The sequence below is a fragment of the Calidris pugnax genome, unplaced genomic scaffold (genome assembly GCF_001431845.1).
Source record: "Calidris pugnax isolate Ruff unplaced genomic scaffold, ASM143184v1 scaffold147, whole genome shotgun sequence".
Taxonomy (NCBI): domain Eukaryota; kingdom Metazoa; phylum Chordata; class Aves; order Charadriiformes; family Scolopacidae; genus Calidris; species Calidris pugnax.
In genome coordinates, this window is record NW_015092359.1 from 633,848 (window position 1) to 661,836 (window position 27,989).

The 27,989-nt window shown below is 43.7% G+C and overlaps 1 protein-coding gene across 1 annotated transcript; it reads right to left on the reverse strand.

Annotated features, from left to right (window-relative positions):
* LHCGR (luteinizing hormone/choriogonadotropin receptor) lies at nucleotides 1–27,957 on the reverse strand. The gene is made up of 11 exons (XM_014962370.1): nucleotides 27,812–27,957; nucleotides 17,972–18,043; nucleotides 15,020–15,094; nucleotides 12,630–12,704; nucleotides 12,006–12,080; nucleotides 11,833–11,910; nucleotides 7,718–7,786; nucleotides 6,970–7,044; nucleotides 5,584–5,769; nucleotides 3,474–3,554; nucleotides 1–1,249 (listed from the first exon to the last, which is right to left on the reverse strand). The coding sequence occupies exons 1-11, from the start codon at nucleotides 27,955–27,957 to the stop codon at nucleotides 1–3; spliced, it is 2,181 nt and encodes a 726-aa protein (XP_014817856.1).
* Nucleotides 27,958–27,989: the final 32 nt, after the last annotated feature.

A 27,989-nucleotide genomic window follows, 5' to 3' on the forward strand; every position in this document is an offset into this window, starting at 1 on the left:
TTAGTTTTCGTTGCAAGACACCTTGTCTCCTACTGCAGGATACGGCTTCTTTAATGCCGACAAGAGCAGCAGCGCTTGGGAGGCTTTGCCGGGGCCTGGGGCTGAGCTGCTGTTCTTGCAGTTGGAGGTATAAGCAGAGAAATAGTTCATCCTGTAAAGCTCTGCTCGGCTCTTGCAGCATCCAAGCTTGCTCATCAGCAGAAAGAAATCCCTCCGAAATGCTTTGGTGAAAATCGCGTAGAGAAACGGGTTTGCACAGGAGTTGACAGGGTAAAATAAAACCAGCAAGATCTTGGAGTTTGTCACTGTGATAAGAGGTACTTTAAAGGCAGCGGATATGGCAAAAAAGGAGATGGGGGCCATGCAGGTAAAATCGGTGAAGATGAGTATGGCCATTCTCTTGGCGACCTTGGTATCTTTATTGGCAGCCACCAGCTCCGGATTCTGAACCGCGATGTAGATCTTAATGTAGCAAGCACAAATGACAACGAAGGCGACAACGTTGAGCACTAAGATCAGCAGTATGTAGGCTTGGGAAAGACCCGTTTCGATATCCATGGGTAAGCAAATGCTGACCTTCATGTAGCTGCTGACCCCTAGGAGAGGCAGCGCTGCGATTAAAATGGAGAATATCCAGCCGGCGAGCATGATGGGCATGGCATGCCGCAGGCGCAGCTTTCGGTCCAGCTGCATGGCGTAGGTGATGGTGTGCCACCTCTCCACCGTGATCACCGTCAGCGTGTAGACCGAGAGCTCGCTGGCGAACACGGTGAAGAAGCCGGCGGTGCTGCAGCCGCTGCCCGTTTGCCAGTCGATGGCGTGGTTGTAGTACTGCCCGCTCGTCTGGGCGTCCACGGAAGCGATGAGCAGCAGGTACAGCCCCATGCAGAAATCGGCGAAGGAGAGGTTGCACATGAGGAAGCGAGGGACGGTGAGCTTGTAATGGCTAGTTATGAGAACGAGGAGCACGGTGAAATTGCCGGCGATGGCAAGGATGTTTATAAACCAGATCAGGACTCTGAGGAAGCTGTACCCCAGGATGTCTTCGCAGGGATTAAATGCATCCGGTTCTGGAGTGCACGTGAGTATCTTAGGCTGACAGAAGTCATACTCAAAGTCAAAGCCAGTCATGTCGCTGTCATCGAAAATGGCTGAGTAGCTGTAAGGAGAGGTTTCTTCATTTGTTGCAAACAGGTACGTGTTCTTTTCTGCTGACCACAGTGATGTGTTGTAAGAGTCATCTCTGTAGCTATTAAAAAAATAACCCCCCCACAAATAGAAGTAAACTAGTTATTACATGTTGCTCACGCTTTTGTGAAATACAATAGATAACAGTTGTTCTAAAGCAGTTCCTTCCTAGATGTGTTTTTATAGGGTGTTTACATATAGTGAAGCCTTGTAAGAATGCCTTTTGCTTGGGCAGCAGCCATGGAGAGCAGCAGAGGTCACAGTCACATCATTGGGAATGCTTTTTTTATACAACTTATTTATTTGTAAGTACTTAATCTTCATTGCTTTGTGAGCCATCTTTCTCATGCTGCCAGTAGGCTGCAGTTCAAACTACAGTAACACTTGAATTGATGGATTATAGGTTTGATGCATATAGGTTTATTGGACAGTTATAGGTTAATTTAGTTTGGCTTCTAAGGATTTTAACTGTGCACCCTTACCTCCCTTAAGAAACGTTCCAACTATTCAATCATTCTAACTGTGAGCATTTGGTGGGCAAACAGTCTGCAGATTGAGACCTGGAAAGCATCTCTATTGAGAACAACTCTACAGAAAACTGGTAGCTTTCGGATAACTTAAATACATGCTTAAACTTCCACATCTAGTGAAGCACGTACGTTAAACTATTTTTCTGGAGCGGCGTCTTAACTGGGAAATGAAGCCGAGCTGCTTTTCAGCTATTCCTGTTGGGCAAATAACTTCCTGGTCTTGTTATCCTAACTCTTCTCTCCTTACATTACAAATTGTCCAGTATCTTGCTTTTACTTGCCTAGGTTAAACTGGAAGAGCGGGGAATATGTTTGACTCTATTTATAAAGATTGTGATTTTCTGCGAGGCCATGTAAACATGGTAAAACATGTAAATCTGCCTTGTGCAAGCTATTTTGTTTTTTCTTCTAGGAAGAGCTCGGGACTTTGGGCTGATTTCTGCTGTGTTTCCCAAACTTTTTGACTTTCAGCCCATGAATCACAGCCTGCCTTGTATTTGCTTAATATCATGTCTCCTCAGAGAATTGCTGGGATTGGGACTTACCAAAGCAAAAAGCTTCAGGAGCCAATAGGCTGGGCAGACTATTTAATGCACAGTAGGAGTGCAACAGATGCTAATCCCAAGCAGGGGGATCGCTCTGCTGAAGGCACTGGTGATTTCTGATCATATTTCTTACTGGGGAGTTGCTTCGCTTGCCTTTATAATGTGGTCTAATGCTCTGTGTTCATTTGCTTGCCTCACCTTGCTTCTCCCCACAGCCATCCCCGATAGAGGCAACATATTCTTGGGCTTGTTGACTGCCTGGACTCTGCCTTTTTGTAGTCTTGAAGCGCTTCAGTTTTGCAGTTAGGAGTGGAGTGGACAGGACTAAGCAAGGCACTCAAAAATGCTGCAGGCAGGCAGCAAATGAGGAGCAAAAGAGATTAAAGGCAGCTGTGGCTTTACAAAAGGCCGAATAAAACCTAACAGCAAGGGAAGGAAGCCTCACCAACTGGCAAACAAGCTAATGTCCAAGGAAGTCAGTATGCCAGCAAATCAATCATATTTCAGCTGTATTTAGCTGTTGGAGTTTTGTGACCGTAACCTTGTGTTTTTCTAGACTTGACAATGCTCTGCTCCTGCATCAGGGCTGATGAGAAGTCCCGAGGTCACCCATTTAGCTGATGAGGGATGGATAGCAGCAAACCCTTAAACTTCTCCACTAAATACCGTGCACTGCCTTTTTCGTTGTCCCACTGAACGCTGCCAAAGAGAACCGTGATGATATGGAAAGACACGTTTGGAAGAGGTAAAAAAATTGCATGGGGTCATCAAACTTCTAACTCAGGGACACTATTTCTACCATGGAAAACTACATACAGACTTCTAATTGTCCTTTCTATAGGCAAAAAAATATTAAGAGTAGCAGCTCTTCTTTGAATCACACAAACAACTGCAATTATCTCAGGGCATGAGAAGTCTCCATGTAGGCCATTAACTTTCCCAAATATTTAATCACTGCTTTGAAAGTCTTTCAAGAATTCAGAAGAGAAGCTGGAGTGAGTAAAGCTCATAAAATTATGTTTTTCTTTCTTTTCTTTTGAACATCAAAATCGCAAATCTTGGTTTAATGGTAATAAAATTACCACTGTGCAACTTGTAAGTTGACTGAATCAGCAGTGAAAGACATGCTCTTCTAGAAATAACACATGAACAGTGAGGGGGGGTGTCTGTATCTGCTACTTCCAACATCTTTATTCAGAGAGGTACTTACAATATTTCATTAGTTGGTTTCCTCATGGTGCTTTCACACTCTTTGGAGAAGTTGTAAAAAATGGAAAGCCAGGAATTTTTTCTGAAAGAAGTATCAAAAGAAATTTGAGTTTTGGTCTGGATTTTGGCCAAATGCTCATTTTCTCTGCAAATGATCTTCACAGACGTGTGAGGTAAACTTGAATTGGCCTCACAGTGGTGTGAAGATTCACATAGACCACTGGAAGCAGGGAGAAGACTTCAAATACTGTGACAGCAGAAGGTACCTCATGGGGGGGTATAAGGATGGTCTTTCAGCTCCGTTATTGTTTATGATGTATCTTTTTATAGTGAAATAACTTGAGCTGGAATTAAAAGGTAGGTTTTGCCTTATGAAATGTTGCATTGAAGTGGGACAGGTTCTCCACCAGTTTGAATGGTAGCAGTTTGGGATCTGGAGGTAGACTTCACGTGCTGCAAGTAAAGCAATTTGAAAAGCACAAGTTGAGAGATGACATACATGGCAAAATCTCTGCTTTTGAGGCTTTGAAAGTCTGGGCCCCTTCAGGGCAGTGTAAGAAATTCTAGGAAACTGAATACTACCTTCCACCATGGCTTAGGGAATGAGCACACCACAACTGTAACCCAGAAATCTCATGAATATTTGGTCTGAGGACTTTATTTCCCTAATGTCCGTGATGTTGGCTGAAGTGAACCTGCTTCCCTGGTCAGATGTAGGTTAGACCTTGTCACCATATCTCACCGATCAGAGGGTGCAGTCCGTAGGTGCTAAGGAATGGGATTTGGGTCAGAGGTAGTGAAAACTGTGGGGTGACTGTATGGAGAGTACAGAGTGACAGAAAGAGACAGGAACAGGTTGTAGATGTGTGACCATGAGCTCTGAACCCTGCTGATGCCCCAGCTAGGAGGGCAGCCTAGTTCCCAGATTTGCAGGGTTTCTTTTTTCCAGTTTACTAAGAAAACAGACACTAAATGTAAGAAAGTGAGTTACGAAAGCACCTCTGTTTTTATCGAGCATGATCATGTTGCAAAGTCAAGCACCTGACAATATACTATCAAAAAACCTTCATCAAAATGAATAAAACATTTGTGTATTGTTTGGTTGCTTTTCTTTTCTTGTCCCAGAGTTGCTTCTGCGTTTAATACACTCAGAGACTTGATCTGGGACCGAATCAGAGATCGGCAGCAAAGGAAACCCTTGACTGTAGGATCTTTGCTCTACTCTTGCAGCAGCAGGAACCACTTAGTAAAATAAGGTAGGCAGAGAAAGCATAGCATCACCCCTAATTTTACCCTGAAGAATTGGATTCTCTTCCTGCCTTTGCAACACAATTCTGATGCTGTGGCATGTCAGTGACATAGATCAGGCTTTCCACAAATGACTGCTCTGTCTTTTCTGTAGCCTTCCTTTGAGACAGACAAGAAGTGTGGTACCCTCACAGCTTCAGCTAAACTCATCTGGAGTTGCTTTGGCTGCCTAAAGCCAACTGAGAGTTGACTTTTTTGATAGAAAAATGCTGAATAATTAGCTCCAGTTGTCTCAGTGACTGCCCCAAATTAGTGGATGCAAAGTTCTCTCTGCACCACAGTTCCCAGTTCTAGGGAGAGCAACACTGACTACTTCGCTGAGTAACCTCTTCCCGTAGGTTTGTGTCAGGTCCTAATTTCGGTTTTTGAAAGCCTTGCCTTTTCTACAATGTCAGCATATCACCTGCATTAAATAAGCTACATTGCAAAAGGCTACAGGGGCTTTTTTATTTTTATTTTTTTAAAGGACAGTGTGCTATTGATGGAGGTATACATTCTGTGTGCCAGTAGGCTTTTTTTTTATTAAGACACCAAAAAAAATACAAGCTTTAAGCAAACATAGAATAATGTTCCTGCTGGAAAAACCTGGGCACAGGATGAGATCTGTTTCTGTTAAAAAATAAATGGAAATAATTTTCCTGGATTTAGCAGAGATCTGTTGTTTCATGCAGGGCCTTGCTACGTACCCCAGCTTCCTTGTAACCGGAATTAGGATAATCAAACCTTGTGAGCTGAATAAAGCAGAATTGCCATTTTGGAGCTTCTGAAGTACTGCGATACAGTAACGTGCTATTCAGACTTACTTTTCTGTCCTTAGATTTCGAAAAGCACAGCAGTGGCTGGGATATGTTAGAACAGCTTCCAGAAGACTGCTGAATTTATCCAGCGGTGGCAGTCTCTTCAATGAGTAAGATGATGTTGCATTTAAGACTTGAATGGCCTCAAGCCCATAACTAGGCAGGGACTCCAGTGCTGTTGAAGAAATGTCCCTGCAAAATAGAGAGAGCATTCTATTTTCTCTTCATACCTATAAAAATACCACCAAAGCGTGATGGTAGGTATCAGACACTCATTTTTTCATAAAGGCCTGAATCTGCAAAGCCTCTTCAGCACCTGATGCCCAGCTCAGAAACATGGTCTGTGAAACTATGGAGCAATAGGGTGAGAACATCCCCAGGATGGCCCAGAAAGCCCAGTGTGGCAAGAAGCTTGCTTTTTCCTGGAGAAATCACAAGCCCACCGTGCCAGGGATTGTGTTCTGGACCCTTGGTTTGAAAGGCACCACCCATGGAGCAAGTGATGGATCTTTAGTTGAGGAAAGGGTAGAGAAAGTGGGTGAACGTGACTCTCCAGCCAGCTTAACAGGTAGGACACCCTCCTGGCTTTCTTCTTGCCCAGGAATCTTAATTAATGGTTATTAATTAACACACATAAAAGAGACCATCATTCTTGCCAAGAAACACTTAAGCAGTCTAAGACAGACTTCAGGGGGGCTGTTTGTGTGAGGAAAGGCCATTAACACAACCAAGGATTTCTAGAGTGAGGCTGTTAAACAGGGGGGGAAAACAGCTACAATTGTAATATTAATAATGACATGTACTGTAAAGCACCGATAAAAGCAACAAAATGGCACGTGAGGCACAGAGTGCTATTTACAGAGCCACCCATTATGTTTTATTGCATGGAGTTAGAGCCAGTGCAGCCCTCCACTAAGCACTTTATTAATCAAGCATGAGGGTAATAATAATGTGTTTTATTCAGCACAGGCTTGTAGCATGCAATCAGCTGGTTCACTTTCATAACGAAATTATAAATAATGTATTGTAAAAGTATACCACAAGACCAGTTACTTGGTGATGTCAGAATATAAGGCACAGGGGTAGGATGAGGAGGATCTGACACAAATAAAGCAAAGGATGAAATATCTGTGGGGCAGAGGTCGATGCCAACGCTAGAACTGGCTCATAAGCATTGGTCATGGTGCAAACCAAGCCTTCCACCCTGTAATTTCATGGTGTTCTGTTGCCATGTTTCCATTTTACAAGCAAGGGGCAAGAGACCAACTCTCCTTCCAGACCCAAAGCCTGGGTCTGGAAGGAGGCCTGGGGCGGGAGGCCACAGCCCAGGCAGCACAGCGTGGTTCCTGGGGGACACCAGTACACCCAGGTGATGGAGTGGTGGGTACTTACAGGACATCTGGCCCTGTGGCTCCTCTCAGGGCATCATTGTGTATCCGCCTCAGGTTCTTATTGTCCTTCAGGATTCTGTGGAATCAAGCATTAACTCTTTATGTCTTTATTTTAAAATAACCCTTTTTTGTTTTTTTTCTTCCTTTTTCCTCCTGATCCTCTCTCCTACCACAGTGGTTGCTGCTGGAATATCTGGCTCATGCTTCCCTTGTGACCTTTCCCTCTGCTGATGCCATCAGACTATTATCATCTACACTTAATTCTGAACATTTCCAATTTCTTCTGACTTAAACCAGGACCAACCAGTCTGGTTCCTTCACTGCAGTACCAGCCTACAAAAACGCAGCAGAAGTTTTTGGCCAAACCAAGAGGCTCGTCCCAGAGCGTGTGAGAGGGATTTAAAAACAAGTGACTGTTTCCAGATGGAAAATGTAGGTTCCTCAGTTTGGGCTATGGTTTCAAGCTTTCCACTATTGCTGCTAAGCTTAAGAATTTATTAAATTTTATTTAAAATTATGAGCTTTTTTTCCTGAGAACTGCAGCATTCTAAGGGATAGTGTTTCAGGAAAAGCAGTAAGTGCTGCAGGATTAACAACTGAGTTCCAATGACACTGAAACACACAGTTTTCTAATGGGTATCAGAAAATGCAAGACACAGCCAGTTATGCTGCAGGAAGAGCCTTTGACTGTATTTGAACTATTATTTACTGTTTAAAAAAAATAAGCTGAGGAGGGAAAACATACTCACAATTGATTCAGCTTTGTCCCATTGAAGGCATGGCTGTGGATATCTTCAAATCCATTTTTATATAATTTGCTGGGGATTAAAAGAAAACACGTAAGGGGAAAAAGATTTGGAAAAGACCAGATTATGTTCTATACTACAGGTTTCAAATATTAATGCTGCATTATAAAGAATATAGGTAACTATTGCATGACTTTAAGATAAAATTGGAGTTTAAATTCCTCAAGCACCTTCCTGTTTAGCTGTTGAAAATAACTTCTGCTTCCCTACAGCTCCTCCATCCTCTGAGTGGCTCACCTGTGACTACCTTGGGCTGAGATCTAGAAACAAGACATTCGACCTGGATTTTGTGGTGTCAGCAAGTGTAAATGGAATAATACAAGGGCCAGCGAAGAGGAAAGCAACTGGATTGCAGATCCTCTGTGGATGGACAAATCTTCCAGCAGCCTAAGAGACGGCGTTGCAGAGAGGCAGGGGTGAGTCGCGCATCATCCCGTGATCAATGACCTCCTCTAAAGTACTGCTGCCAGGCTCCACTTGTGCTGTGGAAACCTCGCTGTCCCCTGAGCTGCACAGGGACACTCTGGGCTCTTGACTCCCCACCCTAAGGCTGGGCTGAAGTCCAGCTCTTTTCCTGCATTAGGAAATCTAACCTATGGGTCTGATTTCACTGAGGAAAAAATCCATTGGTGATATTATGTGAATGTTTCCAATATAACTTCAATATAATCATTTATGATTTAGATTAGATATTAGGAAGAAATTCATTACTGTAAGGGTGGTGAGACACTGGAAGAGGTTGCCCAGAGAAGCTGTGGCTGCCCCATCCCTGGAGGGGTTCAAGGCCAGGCTGGATGGGGCTTGGGGCCAACCTGGTCTGGGGGGAGGTGTCCCTGCCCATGACAGGGGGGTTGGAACTCCATGATCTTTAAGGTTCCTTCCAAACCAAACAATTCTATGATTTGTACATAGTGATTCTTTTCTTCTATATTGAGCCCTAATAGAAAATTTAGCTGTTTATAAATTACATGAAAGTTCTGTTGTTGCTTTTCCACGTTTTTTGGGGACAGCAGAAACTGGGGCTGTAGAACCTGCTCTAAAGAAAGCTGGACACGTGGGGAGCTTAGCTGCATTTGATAGAAGGGGGTCTATCCCAGGACAATGCTGAAATTACTGATTTGCTTAATCGATGATGTGTAAGATCAATTCCCCGTTCCACATGAAACACTAATTGTTGGAAAGGCTAAATTAGCTATTTGTAGTGCAAACTGTTACTACAGGCTGACTTTACACCTCCATAGATTACTTGTGTTTCACTAGACCATGCTGCAACAACTGGAATTACTTCAGCTAATTACAGTTAACCACATGGGGTGGAGTTAATGCGTAGCTCTACTATTAAAAAGCTGCTGATAAGGTAATTCTTTTCTTCTTGTGGTGAGCTCTCTATCACAAAAGGATGGCAGAAAAATGATCTTTGGCCGTTTCCTGGCTGAATTAGACTCCCTCTCATTTATTACACTTTAGGGTTACAGTAAAAAATTTAAGCACCTTTCTCCATCTCTTGTATGTTCATTTTCTTGCACCATTAACAGAATCATAATTTTGCTGAAGTTATTTTGAGAACTTGCTGGTAGGAAAGAGGCTCGTAAGATGAAATGATGCCCTAATCTAAGCAATTGCTCCTCTTTAACATTGCGTGGAGTAGTCTTCAATCACGTTTATGCTCAGTTCTTCTAATGGTTGCAGAATGGTACTGGTCAATACATAAAATCTCTGTTGAAATTACTGTCATGCTGGCACATTAGCCTGATGGAGGGCCCAGTCCAGCCAGCTGCAGTACTTGCTCCTGCACACAGCTCATTTGTGGGTTCAAACCTGCGTGGAGCTTTGTGCGGGGGCTTTAGACACACTTGTCTCAAGGCAAGGCTCCCTATCCAGACGTGTAATGCCCTTTAAAAATCACTCTGGTCCACAAAAGTTGGCTTTACTGGCCTCCAGGTTGGTATTTGTGGCTACAACACAAAGTAAGTGGCCTGCTCCTGCCCTCTATGGCTCACCTGATCCTTCCTCAGAATTTCAGGCACAAAGTAGGTGGCCTACTCCTGCCCTCTGTGGCTCACCTGATCCTTCCTCAGAATTTCAGCCACATCCTGCAGAGAGGCTCAGTCTGATTTTTTTTCCTATTTCAGTACTTCTTTGTGGTGAGGACAAGGGTGCTTCAAAATCCATATGTGGTTCTTGCTATGCTGGCAGATGATGCCTCACCTTGGCTTTCTGCTGGTTTTTGTGTTCCTCAGCTGAGGCATCTCACTTAGCATCAAGCCCACCTGTCTCACAGGTGGATGTAGCAATGAACCCACACTTTGCTAAATGGAAAGCCTTGGTGGGGAGACTTAAGGGAATCAACCTTAGCTGAGTCAAGAGAAATCAGGGTAAGAACAAGCATTGGTACTTCATACCAATCTCTTTTCTCCTTTCTTCTTCTTGAGAGGGACCCTTCAGGGATCATTTCTGTAGGTGGTCACTAGAGGGGAGCGATCACAATTTTCTTCAAGACCAGGCTGGATGGGGCTTTGAGCAACCTGGTCTGGTGGGAGGTGTCCCTGCCCATGGCAGGGGGGTTGGAACTCCATGATCTTTAAGGTCCCTTCCAACCTGAACCATTCTATGATCCTGTGCAGCTGAAGCTCAGCAGCATTAGACCTGTAGTGTCAGCCTGGTCAGCCCCTGAAAGTCTTATTTCAAGGACCCTGAGGGAAAAGAGAGAGACCTTGGCCTCCAGTGCAGGTTTTGGAGTTTATGCCCTGTTGATGGTCTATTTAAAAAACAATGTTGCATGGAAGATGAGGATTTGGATTCTTTATCTTATTTTAATTCCTAAGTGAAGTAAGCTTTTGGATAAACCCCTGCTCTTCAGCTTGAAGAGCATCCATTTACTTCCGAAGTGTTTCAAATTTAACTCATCATACACACATGTATTTTAGGGGGCTTAATTGCAAGGTTATTATAAAGTCAAGCTGCCCTCCTCAAGTGGAAGTGTTATCCTCAGAGAAGGAACTGGAACTAGGACTATTTTACTTACAGTGTCAGCGATTCATTGTTCATCCCCTGGAAAGCATTTTGTGGTATGGTTGTCATACGCAAGTTATCATAAGTGTTTCAAATTTCATAGAATAGAATCATAGAATCATAGAATTTCCCAGGCCGGAAGGGACCTCCAAGGGCTTCTTTGTGGTGAGGACAAGGGTGCTTCAAAATCCATATGTGGTTCTTGCTATGCTGGCAGATGATGCCTCACCTTGGCTTTCTGCTGGTTTTTGTGTTCCTCAGCTGGGGCATCTCGCTTAGCATCAAGCCCACCTGTCTCACAGGTGGATGTAGCAATGAACCCACACTTTGCTAAATGGAAAGCCTTGGTGGGGAGACTTAAGGGAATCAACCTTAGCTGAGTCAAGAGAAATCAGGGTAAGAACAAGCATTGGTACTTCATACCAATCTCTTTTCTCCTTTCTTCTTCTTGAGAGGGACCCTTCAGGGATCATTTCTGTAGGTGGTCACTAGAGGGGAGCGATCACAATTTTCTTCAAGACCAGGCTGGATGGGGCTTTGAGCAACCTGGTCTGGTGGGAGGTGTCCCTGCCCATGGCAGGGGGGTTGGAACTCCATGATCTTTAAGGTCCCTTCCAACCTGAACCATTCTATGATCCTGTGCAGCTGAAGCTCAGCAGCATTAGACCTGTAGTGTCAGCCTGGTCAGCCCCTGAAAGTCCTATTTCAAGGACCCTGAGGGAAAAGAGAGAGACCTTGGCCTCCAGTGCAGGTTTTGGAGTTTATGCCCTGTTGATGGTCTGTTTAAAAAACAATGTTGCATGGAAGATGAGGATTTGGATTCTTTATCCTATTTTAATTCCTAAGTGAAGTAAGCTTTTGGATAAACCCCTGCTCTTCAGCTTGAAGAGCATCCATTTACTTCCGAAGTGTTTCAAATTTAACTCATCATACACACATGTATTTTAGGGGGCTTAATTGCAAGGTTATTATAAAGTCAAGCTGCCCTCCTCAAGTGGAAGTGTTATCCTCAGAGAAGGAACTGGAACTAGGACTATTTTACTTACAGTGTCAGCGATTCATTGTTCATCCCCTGGAAAGCATTTTGTGGTATGGTTGTCATACGCAAGTTATCACAGAGCTCCCTTTGGGAGAAAAAAGAAAAAAAAGGTATTTTTGTCAGTGATCCAGGACCAAGATGGGAAAGACTCACAGCTGGCTTAGGTTGGGTCCTACTTACAAAATAAAATGAGCTTCTAATGAGAAGATCTGTGTCAGGTCTGGAAAATGTCTTATTCCAGTGTTACAAATGCTCCTAGAGAAAAGCATAATTCCTATTTTCAGGAGAAAAGATTACCAGAGTGAATGCAACAAGAGGCTAACTTGGTAGGTACGAGTTTAACGATGTATTAAAAGGTGAGTGACAAATACCATAATTTCTAACTAGGCTCCAATTGTGTTTGTAAGACCTGTAAAAATTGAGTTTTGTAGCATCCTCAAGCAGTGTCCTGGAGACGCAGCGTATATTCTCTCTACAGTAAGCACAATGAAGAGATTTGCCTCTTTTGCCTGGTATCTTGTCTAGCTGAATGAAAACTTTATTCTAGAAATAAGCACTTTACCACTGTTTTGTCCATTATGCCCTGCCTTGAGTTACTTTATCTTGTTGCCTATTGAAAGGCCTTGCTATTGGTTAACTGCCCATTAAAGCTATCGGAAATGATGTATGTACTTTTAGTGTACCGTAATGCATGAAAAACTTCTTTTTTTTAACTTATACCCCTTTCTGTAATTTTTCCATTCCTTTAGAGGGAAAAAAACCAAACCAACAGGCAAACATAAAAGAAACATAATGCTTTCTCACAAGTATTTTAGCCTTGGAAGGTTTCTGAATGCTCCGTCCTCAATGTGCAACAGATTTTTCGTGTTCAGGATTAATCTGTAATGAGGGAAAAGAACTCAGTGTTATAAACATTATACATTTGGGAGGGTCATGAATTTCGCTAGTGACTGGCCTTGTCAGAAAACAGCGAAGTGCAGAATATGTCAGAAGGCTCTCCTGCTGTGAACAAACTTCCTAAAAATCCACCACAAGTGCATTTTGAAGCACTATGGATAATAAAAATGGCCTGTAATTGTTAGATAGCAGACAAAAAGTAACAGCTCCTGAATTCTTATGGCTCACTGAGCTGAGGGGATCTGGTCTGGATATCTTGGTCACTGCTGTGAGCATTTTACCGTTATCTGCTGGTTCTTTGGGCTGGTTCTCTGGGTCTCAGGGGGTTTAACCTCTCAGAGCACTCTGGCTGTCGTCTGCTGGTTCTTTGGGCTGTGTGTTCTGGGCCTCAGGGGGTTTAACCTCTCAGAGCACTCTGGTCTTTATTGGAGCAGTGGCTAGGAGCACCAGGTGCCTGCTTCCTGCTCTGTATAAACTGGGAGATGGAGATAACTATGCAAGAGGTGGGTGTTGGTCTCTTCTCCCACGTGATAGGAGGAGAGGAAATGCACTCAAGTTGCACCAGGGGAGGTTTAGGATGTATATTAGGAAAAACTTCCTCACCGAAAGCGTCATCAAACATTGGAACAGGCTGCTCGGGGAAGTGGTTGAGTCACCATCCCTGGGGTATTTAAAAGATGAGTAGGTGTGGTGCTGAGGGACATGGTTTAGTGGTGGACTTGGCAGTGTTAGGTTTAGTGGCTAGGAGCACCAGGTGCCTGCTTCCTACTCTGTATAAACTGGGAAATGGAGATAACTATGCGAGAGGTGGGTGTTGGTCTCTTCTCCCACATGATAGGAGGAGAGGAAATGCACTCAAGTTGCACCAGGGGAGGTTTAGGATGTATATTAGGAAAAACTTCCTCACCGAAAGCGTCATCAAACATTGGAACAGGCTGCTCGGGGACTTCCTCACCGAAAGCATCATCAAACATTGGAACAGGCTGCTCGGGGAAGTGGTTGAGTCACCATCCCTGGGGTATTTAAAAGATGAGTAGGTGTGGTGCTGAGGGACATGGTTTAGTGGTGGACTTGGCAGTGTTAGGTTTACGGTTGGACTTGATGATCTTAAGGGTCTCTTCAAACCTAAATAATTCTATGATTCTATGAAATACTGTTTCCTGGTGGTTGCACAAAAAATGGGATCCTCTCAATCAAGGAGCACTTTCTGCAGCTGTACTATCTAGTAAACATACATGTTTTCATAAAAGCCCAACAGCCATAGTCCAGCTCCCTCCGTGTGCATGATGTGCAAAATTCAGAGGTTTTAGCATATAAAATTGCAACAAGAGTTCAAATCCAAGAATGCCACTGAACTCATCCACCCTGACCATCCATTGGTCTTGAGTGCAGCTGGGGACACCAAGCCCTTGCAATGTGGTGCAAGGCCTCCTCTACCTCTTTAGTGCTCTTGCTTAGCTTTTTGGTTTTGGCAAATTACAAGCTATCCATAATCAAATCCATTATTCCTTCCCTAAACCCACCATGACTCTAGTGAAAGTTGGACCCAATGAGAGGTGGATTACTCTGCATCTCTTGCTTGTGTGAGCGAGTAAATGGCTTCAATGGAATTCATGTATAAGGGAGGAAAAAAAAGGCTTATTGGTCCTCACTTAGTTGCACCATTTTTAAGCTGCTTCCTGATCATGCTGTGTGAAAAAGGCAGTAATGAGATATTGAATCAGATTTATAGTTTCCAATTTCACTAAATATTTCAGAGCATTCTCCTAGTCATTGCTTTAACTCACTCTCTCTCTCAGATGCCTGTGCTATGCAGGTCAAGTTTAAAATGAGTACACGTTCTGTTTAAGTAATATTTTAGCGCTCAAAAGAAGAGCTATGCATACTAAGCAGCTGTATTTAAATACTGTAGGGCTTTGAAAACTGCATCTTCAAACAGGGAGATTTTTATCTCATCTGTTGTCATCTCAAATTATTTCCCAGCTTAGAAAGCTCGACAGAGGCAGCAGAAGTAGACACAGGGCTCTACTCCTGTCGCTGAGCTCACTGAAAGCAGTGGGACTTTCTAGGCATGGATGTCTTTGCATGATTTAGATCTCCAAGGCTAGACCTTACCCAGTACTCATGATTCTATACGGTGCTTAGGAGGGAAACCTTTCTCATCATAGATCTAATCCAAAGCTGACTGAAGTAACAAGAGAAAGATTGGGTCCAAGAACACTTCTCTGCAGGCTGTTTACGCTTTGGAGATCCCAAATCACAGCATGGGTGGTGCCTTTCTTTGACGCGATGCTTACATTTCGGACAAGGTGGGCAGGCTGTCAAAGGCGCTCGCTTCTATCCTTTCCAGGGAGTCGCTCTGAGAGATTTCACTATAATGAAAAAGGCAGACACAAAGCAATACATGAACGGAAAAGATACCAGCAATCGGCTTTCTGCTTTGTATTTCCTCCTTTTATACACAGTTGTCCAACATCCCCCTCCTTCCCCATTTTTGTCTGGCAGCAGTGTCCGTGCCTCATGTCAAACATCCTGAGAGTGGATGCCAGTAAGATCTGACAGAGACCAGCCTTTTGCAAAGGGGATATGCCAACCCTTTGGAATAACTATCTCCATAACAGCCAGTCTCCATTTTCTTGGTAAATTGTAGGTCAGGTAGTGACACAGGGCCAAAACTAATGCAAACAGAGTGAGCCCAAGCCTGTGAGCCTTTTTCTGCTTGGTCCCTCTTAGTGAATTTATTTGCACGGGCAAGGACGTAGATGATGTTCGCAGTGCTTCATACACTGTTATTAAGTCAGGATGATGGTCATCTAATCTGCAGATGGAGAAATAAACAAATATGCACGTAGTGCACTTTATGAATAATTCTTGGATTTAAATGCCACTTTCATTACTGCAAACTGAAAGGAAGTGGCTCTTTTTCATCATTGTACCGACCAACAGGACTGTTTCTGTAGGCACTGTCAGAGTTTGATGTACTGATGCTCTTATTCTGCACATGTAGTTAAGAATAACCAATGCTGAATACAGAGAAAAAAAAAAAAAATCCACTTATTTAATGCTTCTTAAATGCCTGCTAGATTAAGATTTATGGGGCTACACAGAATTGACTCCTGAAAGTAAATAGTATATATTGATGCATATAGAGGGGAAAGGTCTTCACTACAGTGTTTACTCTTGACAGCATTGACTGGAAGGGCACACAAACTAAACCCAAGATTATACACTGTCAGGGAAAGAATCTTTTCTAAACAACTGGAATGCATCTACAAAATCGGTGTCAGTATTGTCACTGTCCTGAGAGTTATCTAATTTCAATTATAATTACGAGAAAACAATTCCTGTTGGTGTTGATATAAAACCCCTTAGAGCAGAATGATTTTTTTTTTTTCATTTGTAGTGGCAAAGGGGGATGCAGACTAGAAATCTTATATTAAACATGTATGTATTTCTTACAGAAATATTCATGATTTTTTCCATAATCAGAATTCAGTGAGATTGTTATTTCTGGTATCGCATAAATGAAAGATAGATGTAGAACAAATGGGCTGCTGAGTGCCTGATCCTTGGAGACTCAGGGGCTGGGAGGGACCAGTGACTGCTCACAGAACTCAAAGACTCCTTCAGGTCCAGGGTTGGAAACATGGTCCTTCCATGGGCTCCCTCCTGGCTGCCACTGGCTCCCCATTTACATATGTTTGAATGAGTTATGGCAGTGAGAATAATTTATCATCTGATTTGCAGTTGGTGATGAGTTGCCAAATAGATGATTTAAGAGATTTATAATTTAAAAATATGCATTTTTTCAAAGTAACACTCAATCTCAATAAAATTATGAAGTATTCTATAGATTTACTTCAGACAAATACATCAATTTCTACACTGTTAATTTGGAGAGATACATTAAAAGGATGCAAGGAAATCAATTAAATTCTCTTTATGGAAGGGAAAATGTCAATGAAGAAAAAATTATCTGTGAAGAACAGCATACGCATACAGTTTGGGAAAGTTTAGCCTCAAGACCTACAGGTAGGAGAAACTTTGTAGATTTAAGTTGGTCTCCCATCTGAAAATGATAAATTCTCATTAGTCATTAAGATGCAAGTGAATGCAAGAATACAGCACCATTGGATTGTAGTGTAATACTTTATTGCTGTGGAATACATGCAGCAGAGTTTAGCTTATTTTCTACTTGCTAGAGCTACAGGAAGACATCAATTTATAAATTGACCAAAATTGTTTAACCAATAAGCACTCAAAGCTCAATTAGTCTGGTTGAGTCTCTTCTGGCACTTGCATTACCCTCATCCTTCAAGTCTTTTGCCTTCAAGAATGCACTGGAAAAGGGTTTATTATTTCTCTTTTTGTTTCCTTGAAAATAAATTAGGTAACATCTAACACGTATTTTAATATCTTATGCACTATGTGTTTTTCATAGGTGAAGAGAAGTACAAAAAATGCATCTCAAAAACAAAGTGGCATTATTTGTGCTGCTGTTTAGGTTCTGGGGTGGGGTCATCTCCCTGTTCTGCATTGCACTGGTGTGTCATCATCTCTGTCCTTGATAGACCACTCAATGCAGATAAAATAAAAAATAATAAGTAATGGAGACTCAAGCCTGCTATCTTTCAGCTGGAATAACAACCGAAATAAGGGCAAAAGTGGTCAGATGAGCCTTATGGTCTGAGCCCTTGATATAAAATAGGTACAAAGCCAATGGGGGAGAAGGAACATGGACCCAGTGTGCAAATTTACAGCACTTTAAAACCAAAAGATCCAAGAAAGGGTTCAGTCCTACTGATCCCCTGCCAAGCTTATATCTCGGTACAAAATGCCCAAGAAATATCTTATTTCAATATTATGTAAATGTATAATCACGGAATGCCATAGCTATCATTGCGGTGGTAATGTCTGATGATAGAAATCTATTTCCTCTGCCAATCAAAAGCTCCTATCATCAGCTATTAAGCTGTATCCAGTTCTCCCCAATGTGATTAAGATTTCATTATATGATCTGTTAAACAACTGATAAAAATCACACCTTTCCAAAGAATCTTTTATATACTGCTTATAAGAAGAAAAATGCTATACTTACCCTTCCCCGGTGTTTTTTTTTTTTCACCAATAGTATGTTTTAGTAATGCATTTCACATTATTGTAAAAAGATGTTGTTTGAGATGGAGGTTTATGATAGACTTTCTAGCAAGAAATTAAGGAAAAGCCTACGGAAAATGTTGACAACTTACATGATGAAGGCATCTCTGAGTCCTTCAAAGGCATGTGATGGGATTACTTTTACAGGGAGATGAGTAAACGTTCTGAAAATAAGAAGAGAGGGAGGAGAGGATTGTAAGGCACGGGATTTCCTTGTTTAGGGATTGTACCACTGCTATGGGGAGATAAAAAACAAAGCATAATGCCATTTTATTTGCCTGCAGTTCTCTGTGCCTCTGGGGCCTAAGCCATTTACCGTTGATCTCAGCTAAACGGAATTCAAAGGATATTTGGTCAGTTCCTCGGCAGCATAAATTTAAGACTAATCGCCATCAAATCAATAATAATCATAATCTATTAAGTAAATTAACAGCCTAAGGAAGTGGGTTGCTACATTCGCAGTCGAAGGAAGCTATAGGCTATTTAAAGTTAGATTGTTGTAAGAAGTGGCATTCACGTAAAGCTTTCTCTATAAAACAGCACCTTTGCATTTGCTGTTCTCCCAGCAGCATCCCTTTAACGTCGCAGCGTCACACCCTGACCTCACTGATGCTCTGGCTACGTACAGGCGTAGAAGGAATCTAAATCAGGGCTGATATGGTGGATTTTTAAATATTTTATTTATTTATTTATTTAAATCCATTTAAATCAATTGCAGCAGTGTAGTTAGCTGATTAGAAGCAAGTGCAAGTAATTTTCCTTTTTAATTTTTTAGTTACTCTGAGAAGTTAGTAATGATGTAGGAGACGGATCTGAATTTTACCATTCTCCTCTGCATCTGAATCTTTTACCAGCCAGTTTATCTAGCCATGACCACACTCTCCCCGATAACGGCCATAGGAAAATATTTAACATATTTCAAGACGCTATTGTTGTGTAAACAGACAATTGCTCCATTTTGCTTTATAATACAAATATCTAGTCAGAGACATTTGTTTCCCATCCTTAAAACTGCCCCTCAAGGCTTTTTGACTCAAATGTTTCTGTGCTATTCATATAACTTGCTTTTTTTTTTCCTCTTTGTTGTCATAACCCTTTATACGAAGACAATTAAAATTGTTTATCAAGTTTTATGTGTATATATATAATATATATACACATATGTCATGCTCACACAACATAATGGGAGGCTCTCACACATACGTCTGTCTTGGGGTTACAAATCTAGATGTACTAAGGAGCCTGGCAGATAATTCCCAGCTACGTTCCAAATCGGCCCTATGATGTGGGACAAATAATTTGATTTCCTTGCACTTTGACTCCTAAACTGGGAATAACGGTGCTTCCCCTACCTAACGGGGATGTTGCAAGGAAAGATATGTTCTTGACGCCACTGTGATTGGGTCATACCTGCCTCCAGAGGAAGGCTGGCGTGTTGTATTGTGTTTTGTTGTGTTGTGTGGGGGGTTTGACTGTGGGGTCAACGAGGCGGCGGCCAGGCCTGAGGCCAGGCCTGAGGCGAGTCCAGGGGAGGGCCGGGCTGGCGCTGCCCAGGGGCGTTCCCGCCTCAGGGACCCCTCCCTCACAGCCCCAGCCGGAAGTCCGCGGCAGCCAATCAGGCGCGGAGGGGGCGTGGCCAGGAGCCGCGTGCGGGTGTGAAGGCGGTTGGAGCAGACAATGGGTCGCGCGGCGGCGGCGGGAAGGGCTGAGGTAAATCCGAGGGGAGGGGAGGGGAGGGGAGGATGGCGCTGGACAGAGGGGGCCATCGCAGAGGGCGACGGGAGGAACGAGGGGAGAGCGGGTAGGTCAGGCTGGCTAGAAAGAAAACAGCCAGAGATGGTCTCCGCTCGGTCTGTAGCCACAGTCCAAAGGAATAAAGCCGCCCGAACTGACCCACCACAGAAACATGCAGCTGTCCGGGTGAGGAATGTCTGACCTGTCTGGCACTGGTAGGAGGACAGCAAAGACAGCGCCTGGGAGCAGGTCACTGATCTGCTCAGCCTGGTGGCTGAGCTTCAGGAGGGAGTGGAAAGGTTGAGGTCCATTTGGGAATGTGAAAGGGAAAGAGACTGGTGGAGCCACAGCCTGTGTCATCCTTAGGGAAAAACCAGCAGGTGGAGGCTCCAGGAGAGGCAGAGGGTCCCCTGCCCTCTTGTCCCCGGGCAGAAGGAGGGGAACGTGGAGAGGATGGGGGGCAATGGAAGCAGGTACCTGCTCGGGGCAGCAGGAGAGTCCCCTCCAGACCTCCCCCGCCTTCCCAGGTGCCCGAACAGAACAGAGAGGGGCCTCTGGAGAGAGAGGATGAGGGGATGGAGGATGCTGGTAAAGCCCCCTCCAGGGAGCTGCTGAAGCAGCCAGCTCCGTGTATGAAGGCTGCTTCTGTGAGGAGCAAGAGGAGGGGGATAGTTCTAGGTGGTTCCATTGTGAGGGGAACTGAGGGTCCCGTGTGCCGGCCGGACCCTTCCCACAGGGAGGGCTGCTGCCTCCCTGGGGCCCGTGTCAGGGACAGAACCAGGGAGCTTCCTGGCCTGATGTGGCCCTCAGATTATTACCCTCTTTTGACCTTACGGGTAGAGAGTGATGAGTTAGAGAGAAGGAGTCTGAGGGCAATGAAGAAAGATTTCAGGCCCTTGGGACAACTTGTCAAGGGTTCGGGAGCACAAATTGTGTTCTCCTGCGTCCCTCCAGTTTTGGAGCCTGATGAATGAGTTAACAAGAAGAGCAGACAGACCAATGCCTGGCCCATCATGGCTTTGGGTTCTCTGATCCCCGTTTGATTTACAGGACCCCAGGCCTGTTGGCAAAGGATGGGAAAACCCTGTCCCAAAAGGGTTTTCAATTAGGCCAAGAGTTAGCAAGGCTCATGGACAGGGCTTTAAACTAGAATTAAAGGGGGAAAGGGATAAGACCAAGCCTGCTAGTAATGAGCCTGGGGGTAAAGGGCCAAGGATGGCAACTGCAGAAGGGTCTGAGCATGGTCAGGTGTGAATTAGGGCTTGTCCCCCCTAATGAGTGGCAGGATGATTAGCCCAGCTGAAGTGCATCTACACAAATGCACACAGCATGGGCAACAAACAGGAGGAGCTGGAGGCCATTGTATGGCAGGAAAACTATGATATAGTTGCTATCACAGAAACATGGTGGGAAGACTCACACAACTGGAGTGCTGTGATCAATGGCTACCAACTTTTCAGAAGGGACCATCAGGGCTTTGGGTTCTCTGATCCCCGTTTGATTTACAGGACCCCAGGCCTGTTGGCAAAGGATGGGAAAACCCTGTCCCAAAAGGGTTTTCAATTAGGCCAAGAGTTAGCAAGGCTCATGGACAGGGCTTTAAACTAGAATTAAAGGGGGAAAGGGATAAGACCAAGCCTGCTAGTAATGAGCCTGGGGGTAAAGGGCCAAGGATGGCAACTGCAGAAGGGTCTGAGCATGGTCAGGTGTGAATTAGGGCTTGTCCCCCCTAATGAGTGGCAGGATGATTAGCCCAGCTGAAGTGCATCTACACAAATGCACACAGCATGGGCAACAAACAGGAGGAGCTGGAGGCCATTGTATGGCAGGAAAACTATGATATAGTTGCTATCACAGAAACATGGTGGGAAGACTCACACAACTGGAGTGCTGTGATCAATGGCTACCAACTTTTCAGAAGGGATAGACGAGGAAGGAGAGGTGGTGGGGTGGCCCTCTATGTTAGGGGCAGATTTGAATGCCTAGAACTGAACAATGTGAAAGACAGTGTGGAGTGTTTATGGGTAAGAATCAGGGGGAAGGCCAATAAGGCAGACATCATGGTGGGAGTTTGTTACAGACCCCCTCAACTAGGATGTAGAGGCTGATGAAATATTCTATAAGCAGCTGGCAGAGGTCTCCTGCTTGCTTGCCCTTGTTCTCAGGCTGCCCAGGGAGGTGGTGGAGTCTCCATCTCTGGAGACATTCAAAACCCACCTGGACATGTTCCTGTGCAGCCTGTTCTAGGTGACCCTGCTCTGGCAGGGGGTTGGATTAGATGATCTCCAGAGGTCCCTTCCAACCACATATCACTCTGGGCTCAATGCTCTGAGCCCTAAGGAAAAGAACTTCAGGAAGAAGTAAAAAGTAGAAGCTGAGAAATGCCTGTTCTGTAACCAGCAGGAACCTCTCGTAACTGCACCATCAGCTGGGGCTGCTTGGAAAACAAAATATACCTTTTAGGAAACTGCAAAAATGTATTGTCATTTACAAAACAGAAATGTGACTGAAAGTGCAAAAAGTAAAAACTCATCTTGGCTTTTAATTGCATTGAAATCCTCAACCCCAGAGCCTCCTCCCTCCCTGTGACTTGCCAGTGAGCAGTGTGGTGGTGGCAGTAAATTCCTGCTGTGCGTGGCTGGGACTGACCCACTGCCCCTGCCTGCAGAAAGCCTTCAGAAATGCTGCTCAGAGCTAAGCCACCTCAGCTGTGCCAGTAAATTGGAGTGGGATGACCCAGCACTTTTAATACGTACTGTAGTTAAACTGCCTGACGGCACTTAATCCATTTGGTATTTCGGCTTCATCGGTTTTTATTTTTTAATTCTTGTGAATTCACCTCGATAGCTGGAAGTGTGAACTCATCTGCATTGACATTAGCTCATCCCATTAAGCATCTCACAAAACAGCAAGAACAAAGGAAAAAGGCAATTCATAATCAGCCTTCTCTTGAAATACCGGTGTAGCAGGCATAGACCCTTCCACATTGATAAAGACGCCTTAAACTCACCAAAAAGGTGAATGTTCCCATCCCTATTCTTGTCCACTTTACCTCTATGCTTTCTATCTCAAAACCTGCCTATGTTAAAGGGAAACATGGTCGTTTAGGTGTCTCTTTCTATACTTACAACATTTTGAAGAGATCCATTATCTTGCTAAGCACAATCCAGCCTGTGTATATGTATAAGCATTTAAGTTAACAGAATTTTGAACTGCTTGTTGCAGGCTTAATTCTTCCCAAAGAATGCTGAGTAAAGCGAGGCCTTATCTCACATGTTGATGTCTCTGCTACTGAACGTGACTGATGTCTTTGAGAGCACACAACGAAACTCAAGCAGGTACCAGCAGGAATTAGGTATTGATTTCTTTCTGATAGCACTCGGATTGTGACACTCAGATGTGACCAGTTATTCATCTCTCAGAGCTGAGGAAGCTTTTGACAAAAAAAGGAAAGAACAAACTGGGGTTTACAAAGCTTTTCTACATTTAACTTGCCCATGCATCTAACGGGCCTGACTTCTGTAGCTCATGAAAGGAGGGACGCATCCGTCTTTAATACATATTACTAACACTGGTTTGAAAGAGTATTGTTAGTTAAAGGATGAACTTTTGCACTTTTAAGAAAAACAGTAATGTTTCTCTCATAGTTCATACGCCACAACTCATATGTTTGTACTTGCTCCTGCCATTCAGCAGCTGAAAATAATGCGGCTCCAGATAATTGTGGGACTTTTCATCCTCGGAGAAAGGATGGACAGAAAGGAGTGTGGAACCAGCCAGCCTTTTTTGGCATTCACCAGCTCTTAGCATTTCTGTGAATCATGCTGGGCTTTCAAGGTCCATCATTCTAGGCAGTCAGGTTTGAAATGGCCAGGCTAAATACCTATAAGACTATCCAAGAACACCAGGAGAGACAGGAACAGCATCTAGAGGGACCAAATCCTAACCTTGTCTGGTACCTAAAACACTGTCTTTCTCTCTTCAGCTAGCATTTGTTTCCTGTATTTTTGTTCTGGAATCATAAATTCAGAGTGGATTTTTCAAAGGGATGGTTATGGTCCTGTTATGGACATGGCTTAGTGGTGGTTTTGTCAGTGTTAGGTTGATGGTTGGACTCGATGATCTTAAAGATCCCTTCCAACCTAGACAAGTCTATGGTTCTATTAGGAATACTGGGGCCTGTAGGGACCACAAGAGCAAACCGCCTTTAGAAAATGTTCATGGTGGGGTGGTCTATCCAAGGACACAGTGGCATAAAACCACTATAGTTCTTTTGTTGTTTCTGGGAAAAGTTGACAGCAACTTTTATCTGCTGAAAGATCTGCTACCACGTAGACTTGAGCTCCAAGAGAAGCTTTTGGGAGGTCTAGATGCCCAAAGACTTCAGGACCACCTGCAGTCCTGGTGATGAGGAATTATAGCCAAAGCTCACTCACACCACTGGAGACAATCTCTGTACTACAGAATTAGCCTTTTGCAAAAAGTGATTAGTTGAATTATTAATAAATAAATAAAAAGAACACAGGCCCTATAGCAATAGGTATGAGTGAATTACTGTAGCTGGGTTGGCTGGTTTATTTCAGTGTCTCTATTTTATAGGATTACCCATATTTCTAATGCCAAAAAGGTGAACACAGAAGGTAGACCCTTGTTGAGAATGCTAAACGTTTTATTTTGTGGTATGCTTGGATTTAACTCAGAAGAAGTGGGAATACTGATTTAAACCAAGACTGAAAACCCACCATTTTGCCAAGGTTTTTATCAGCTTCTGGGGGTAATGTAAAGTCATTAATGTATAGGCATTGATTTTTAAAGCCCTGTATATCAGGCATTATCTACCTGGAATGCAAACCATGATGCTGGACATATCACACAAGCAGCCAAAGAGTACTTTCTGCTTGGCGATGATGGGTGATACTTCACTTCCCATGAAAGACACTTTGGCCCTGAACCTGAATTTCTCTGTCAATGCCATGAGGCAAATACACCCGCAGTGAAGACTTGGTAGAAATATTTTGGTCAGGCTTTTGCCCCAAAGCTTTGCATTTGGTGGCTGATACTAATCACAAGCCACTTGCCCTAATGCAGAGGCCCTGTATACAGCGGCATGCATTCAGGCACAGCAAAGTGGACTCCATAAAAATGTCAAAAATGAGATTTTTGAAGGGGCAGAAACGTATTAGATATCTAGTGCTTATTACTGTACAGCTGGAGTTGGGTGCCTATCCATGTAGACTTTGCTAAAAAACCCAGAAGGATATATAAGACTTCAAAAGAAGGAAAATCATGTTTTGTTTCAGAATATAATGGTGTATTAAAGATAATTTTTCAGCTGAGACTAAGACGACACATAGCTGCTCTAGCCAAAATGGCACAAAAAGGTGTTGGATAATGAAGTTTCTATAGTGTTTGTGTGATGTTCTAATTAAAACCAGGAGCCTGAGAAAAATATGGTAAATTCAGGACTGTATAAAACACATAATTCAGCAACCTGTCGGAAGTCTACTCATACTGAAAACTCTTCCAGCAATAATATGACATGGCAAGAATAAATTGGGTAAAGAAAAATGACTGAAATTTCCCTATGGGATATGTACTTGGGATATAACAAATTATCAAGAGTACATTCGGAAGCACAGCTCATTGCAGCATCAGGGCTTGAATAATTAGTCAGGTATAGCTGGAGTTATGTATTGGTGTTTATTTTCTTGACTAAGCACGCTAGTAAGGTCTTCTCAGGGCTGGCCTGTGTTATAAAGACACCAATGTAAGGATGTGGGCATCCCAGGAACAGCATTGGAACAACCTGCAGCAGCAGTTATTTCCCAAATTATTAATGCACTTGCAAGCCCTGTGCAATTCCTCTGATGTACACAGGTAGGGATGTGACTATGAAGGGACAAGAGTAACTTTCTCTTGCTTTGTCTCTTATACACAGAGCTGTGCATGGGGAGAAGAGAGCTAAAAAGATATTGGTAAAGTATGGAAAGATGGAGTCAGTAAGATGACAAGGCTGGAAAAGCCATATAAGGGGGAGAAAAAGAGTAAGAGAGAGGGGGAAAACAACAGTTAAGTGGATAAGATGACACTAGTACAAAAGTCAAAGAAAGAGGTGAAAGGAAAGTAAAAGAAGTTGAATAAGAAATAAAAAAAGAGCAAGAATACATGTGCACTTGGAGGCTTAGAGACTACCTTCATTGGTACAGCTTTGTAAGTGTATGATGGATGTAAGCTTTCTATTAATAAAACCCAAACCACAAAGAAGTGGAAATTTAATAGTATAGTTCCAGGTTCAATATAAACGAGGTTGGATGTGGCCTGGAAGTAGAAGTAGCTGGACATGTCTCTGCAAATGTAGACTGAAAGACAGGGGGATTATTTTTTTTTTTGACATCTGAGTGTAAATATTTTCTCTGTAGGAGTATTGAGCAGAATCTTGGTTGAACTCTTTTCTGACTGTAAAGGTGGTGTCTACAGCCAGCCTAATAGCTGGACTTTGTGAACAGTCATAAAGATTAAATATTATATTAAAGGTTGAAGGGAAAAATTCTTCCTGTATTTTTGCCCATCATCTAGTCCTGTTGATCTGAGTGAAGTGTAATTGGCAGCAGCCATAAGCCCATTATCTCTTTTAACCTGATCACTGAGGTTGGGATGTGGTTTCTTCTTGGGATGATTGATAGACAGAAGAAAAATAGAAGAGTAAACCAAAAAAAAAGAAAAAAAATCACATAATTTTAGAGGTTTTGATAACCTCTCTGGGCTATGTTGTGCATTTTCCTAATAAACATAATAAATCCCTGCAAAAACTAACCTCCCCATTTGTTTCTGCTGCTGCAGGGATACTCAACATGAGTGATCCACTGCCTGCCCTGCGTGTGGTACCAGCAATGAGGAAGAAAAGTGCTTGTTGCAATAACTATGGAAAGTCTCTCCAGCATCCACAGTCTCTGCTTTCTCTGATGTTGAAGTAACACAAGGAAACAGGTAGGAAACAAATCCAGGACAGAGATTTTTCTAAAAACTGACTTTGGAGGAATAAGTCACATGACTCTACATTAATACAACTTAGTATTTCTTGCTCCTATTGATTCTCGAGCTAAGGAGAAAGGAAAGAGGAGATCAGGGATAGTATCATCCCTGGGGAATTTCAAGACCATGTTAAATTTACAAACAAATCAGATAAAAATGGAAAACACAGGCAGGCTTTGTTACCAAAAGGAGCATAATAAAAAAAAACCCAGCTCAATTCATGCACAGATAACCAAGGGATCCTAGAAAGGGCAACTATGCTGTCTGTTGGTCGTTTAATCCCATATTTTGACGCCATGATTGTTTAGATAAATGCTGTAATTGACCCTGTAAACAACACAACACTTGAATACCTACACATATCAAGTGTTTGGTCTGGTCTACTAAAGCTGGCTTGGAATATGGTGTGGCAGTGGGGTAGGGGAATGCCTGTGATTCTCTGTTGTTATAATTATTTAATCCTAATTCCCAGAGGAATTGGGCAGAACAAAATGATGGACCACTCTGCAGTGATCCCAACAGCTGTCAAAACTCACAGCAGCTTTTTTTTTACTACCAGAGAGGGAAAAAAGATTAGCCACTAAGTTGTCAATTAGTTGGACCTCAAAAAGAGAGGCAATGAGTGCTGCTAGGAGGATTTTTGATGCTTTATATATAGGGGGCATTAAATTGCACAAGCTGTGGGACAAGAGGTTGTGAGAAGTCAGTCCAATTTGTGAAAGAAAAAAAGAAAAACCACCAACAAAAAAACCCTCCTAGAACTGACAGAAAGTTTAAGATCAAATATCAGCCTTTTGAGCAGGGTTCTTTAAAGTTGGCTACGGCACCGCAAGGCGCTGTTTTTGGAATGGGAAAGGCAGCTGTTGCCTCCTGCCACAGCAAGTTGAGGCACCTGTGCCACTTCTCGCTGTCCCCGGGGCTGGTGGCGGGCGGTTCGGAGCATGGGGCACTTTGCCGGCAGAGGAAACCTCCCCAAAGGACGGGCATCCTCTCCCCGCGGAGCCACCCGCCGCCGCCGGGCTCTTGCCAAGGCTTCCAGCGCTCCGCCGGCTCTCGGCACCCTTCAAAACCCACACTAAAACTTAAACCTGCTCCCCTCCGCACCGCGTCCTCCCTCCCGACCCGCGCAGCCTCTCCCTCCATCCAACGCGCCCCGCGGTACTTACGCGCGGCCGGGCGCGGGTTGCGCCCCCGGCGGCGGGGGCGGGCAGCGCAGGGCGCCCTGGCTGCAGGCGCAGGAGTGCGGGCAGCGGCCCCCCGCCGCGGCGGGCAGGAGGAGGAGGAGCGGCGGCAGCAGCAGGGCGGGCACCATGGCCGGTGGCGACTTGCCTCCTCTTTCCTCGC

Bases quoted from the DNA above. Each gene is read 5' to 3' on its own strand.
- LHCGR (XM_014962370.1), bottom strand. From the start codon at position 27,957: ATGGTGCCCGCCCTGCTGCTGCCGCCGCTCCTCCTCCTCCTGCCCGCC. The intron at 11,911-12,005 runs GTAAGTAGGACC...TTTCTCCCAAAG, and splicing joins TTAGAAGCTCATTTTATTTT to GGAGCTCTGTGATAACTTGC. The intron at 1,250-3,473 runs GTAAGTACCTCT...TTTTTTTAATAG, and splicing joins AAACCAACTAATGAAATATT to CTACAGAGATGACTCTTACA.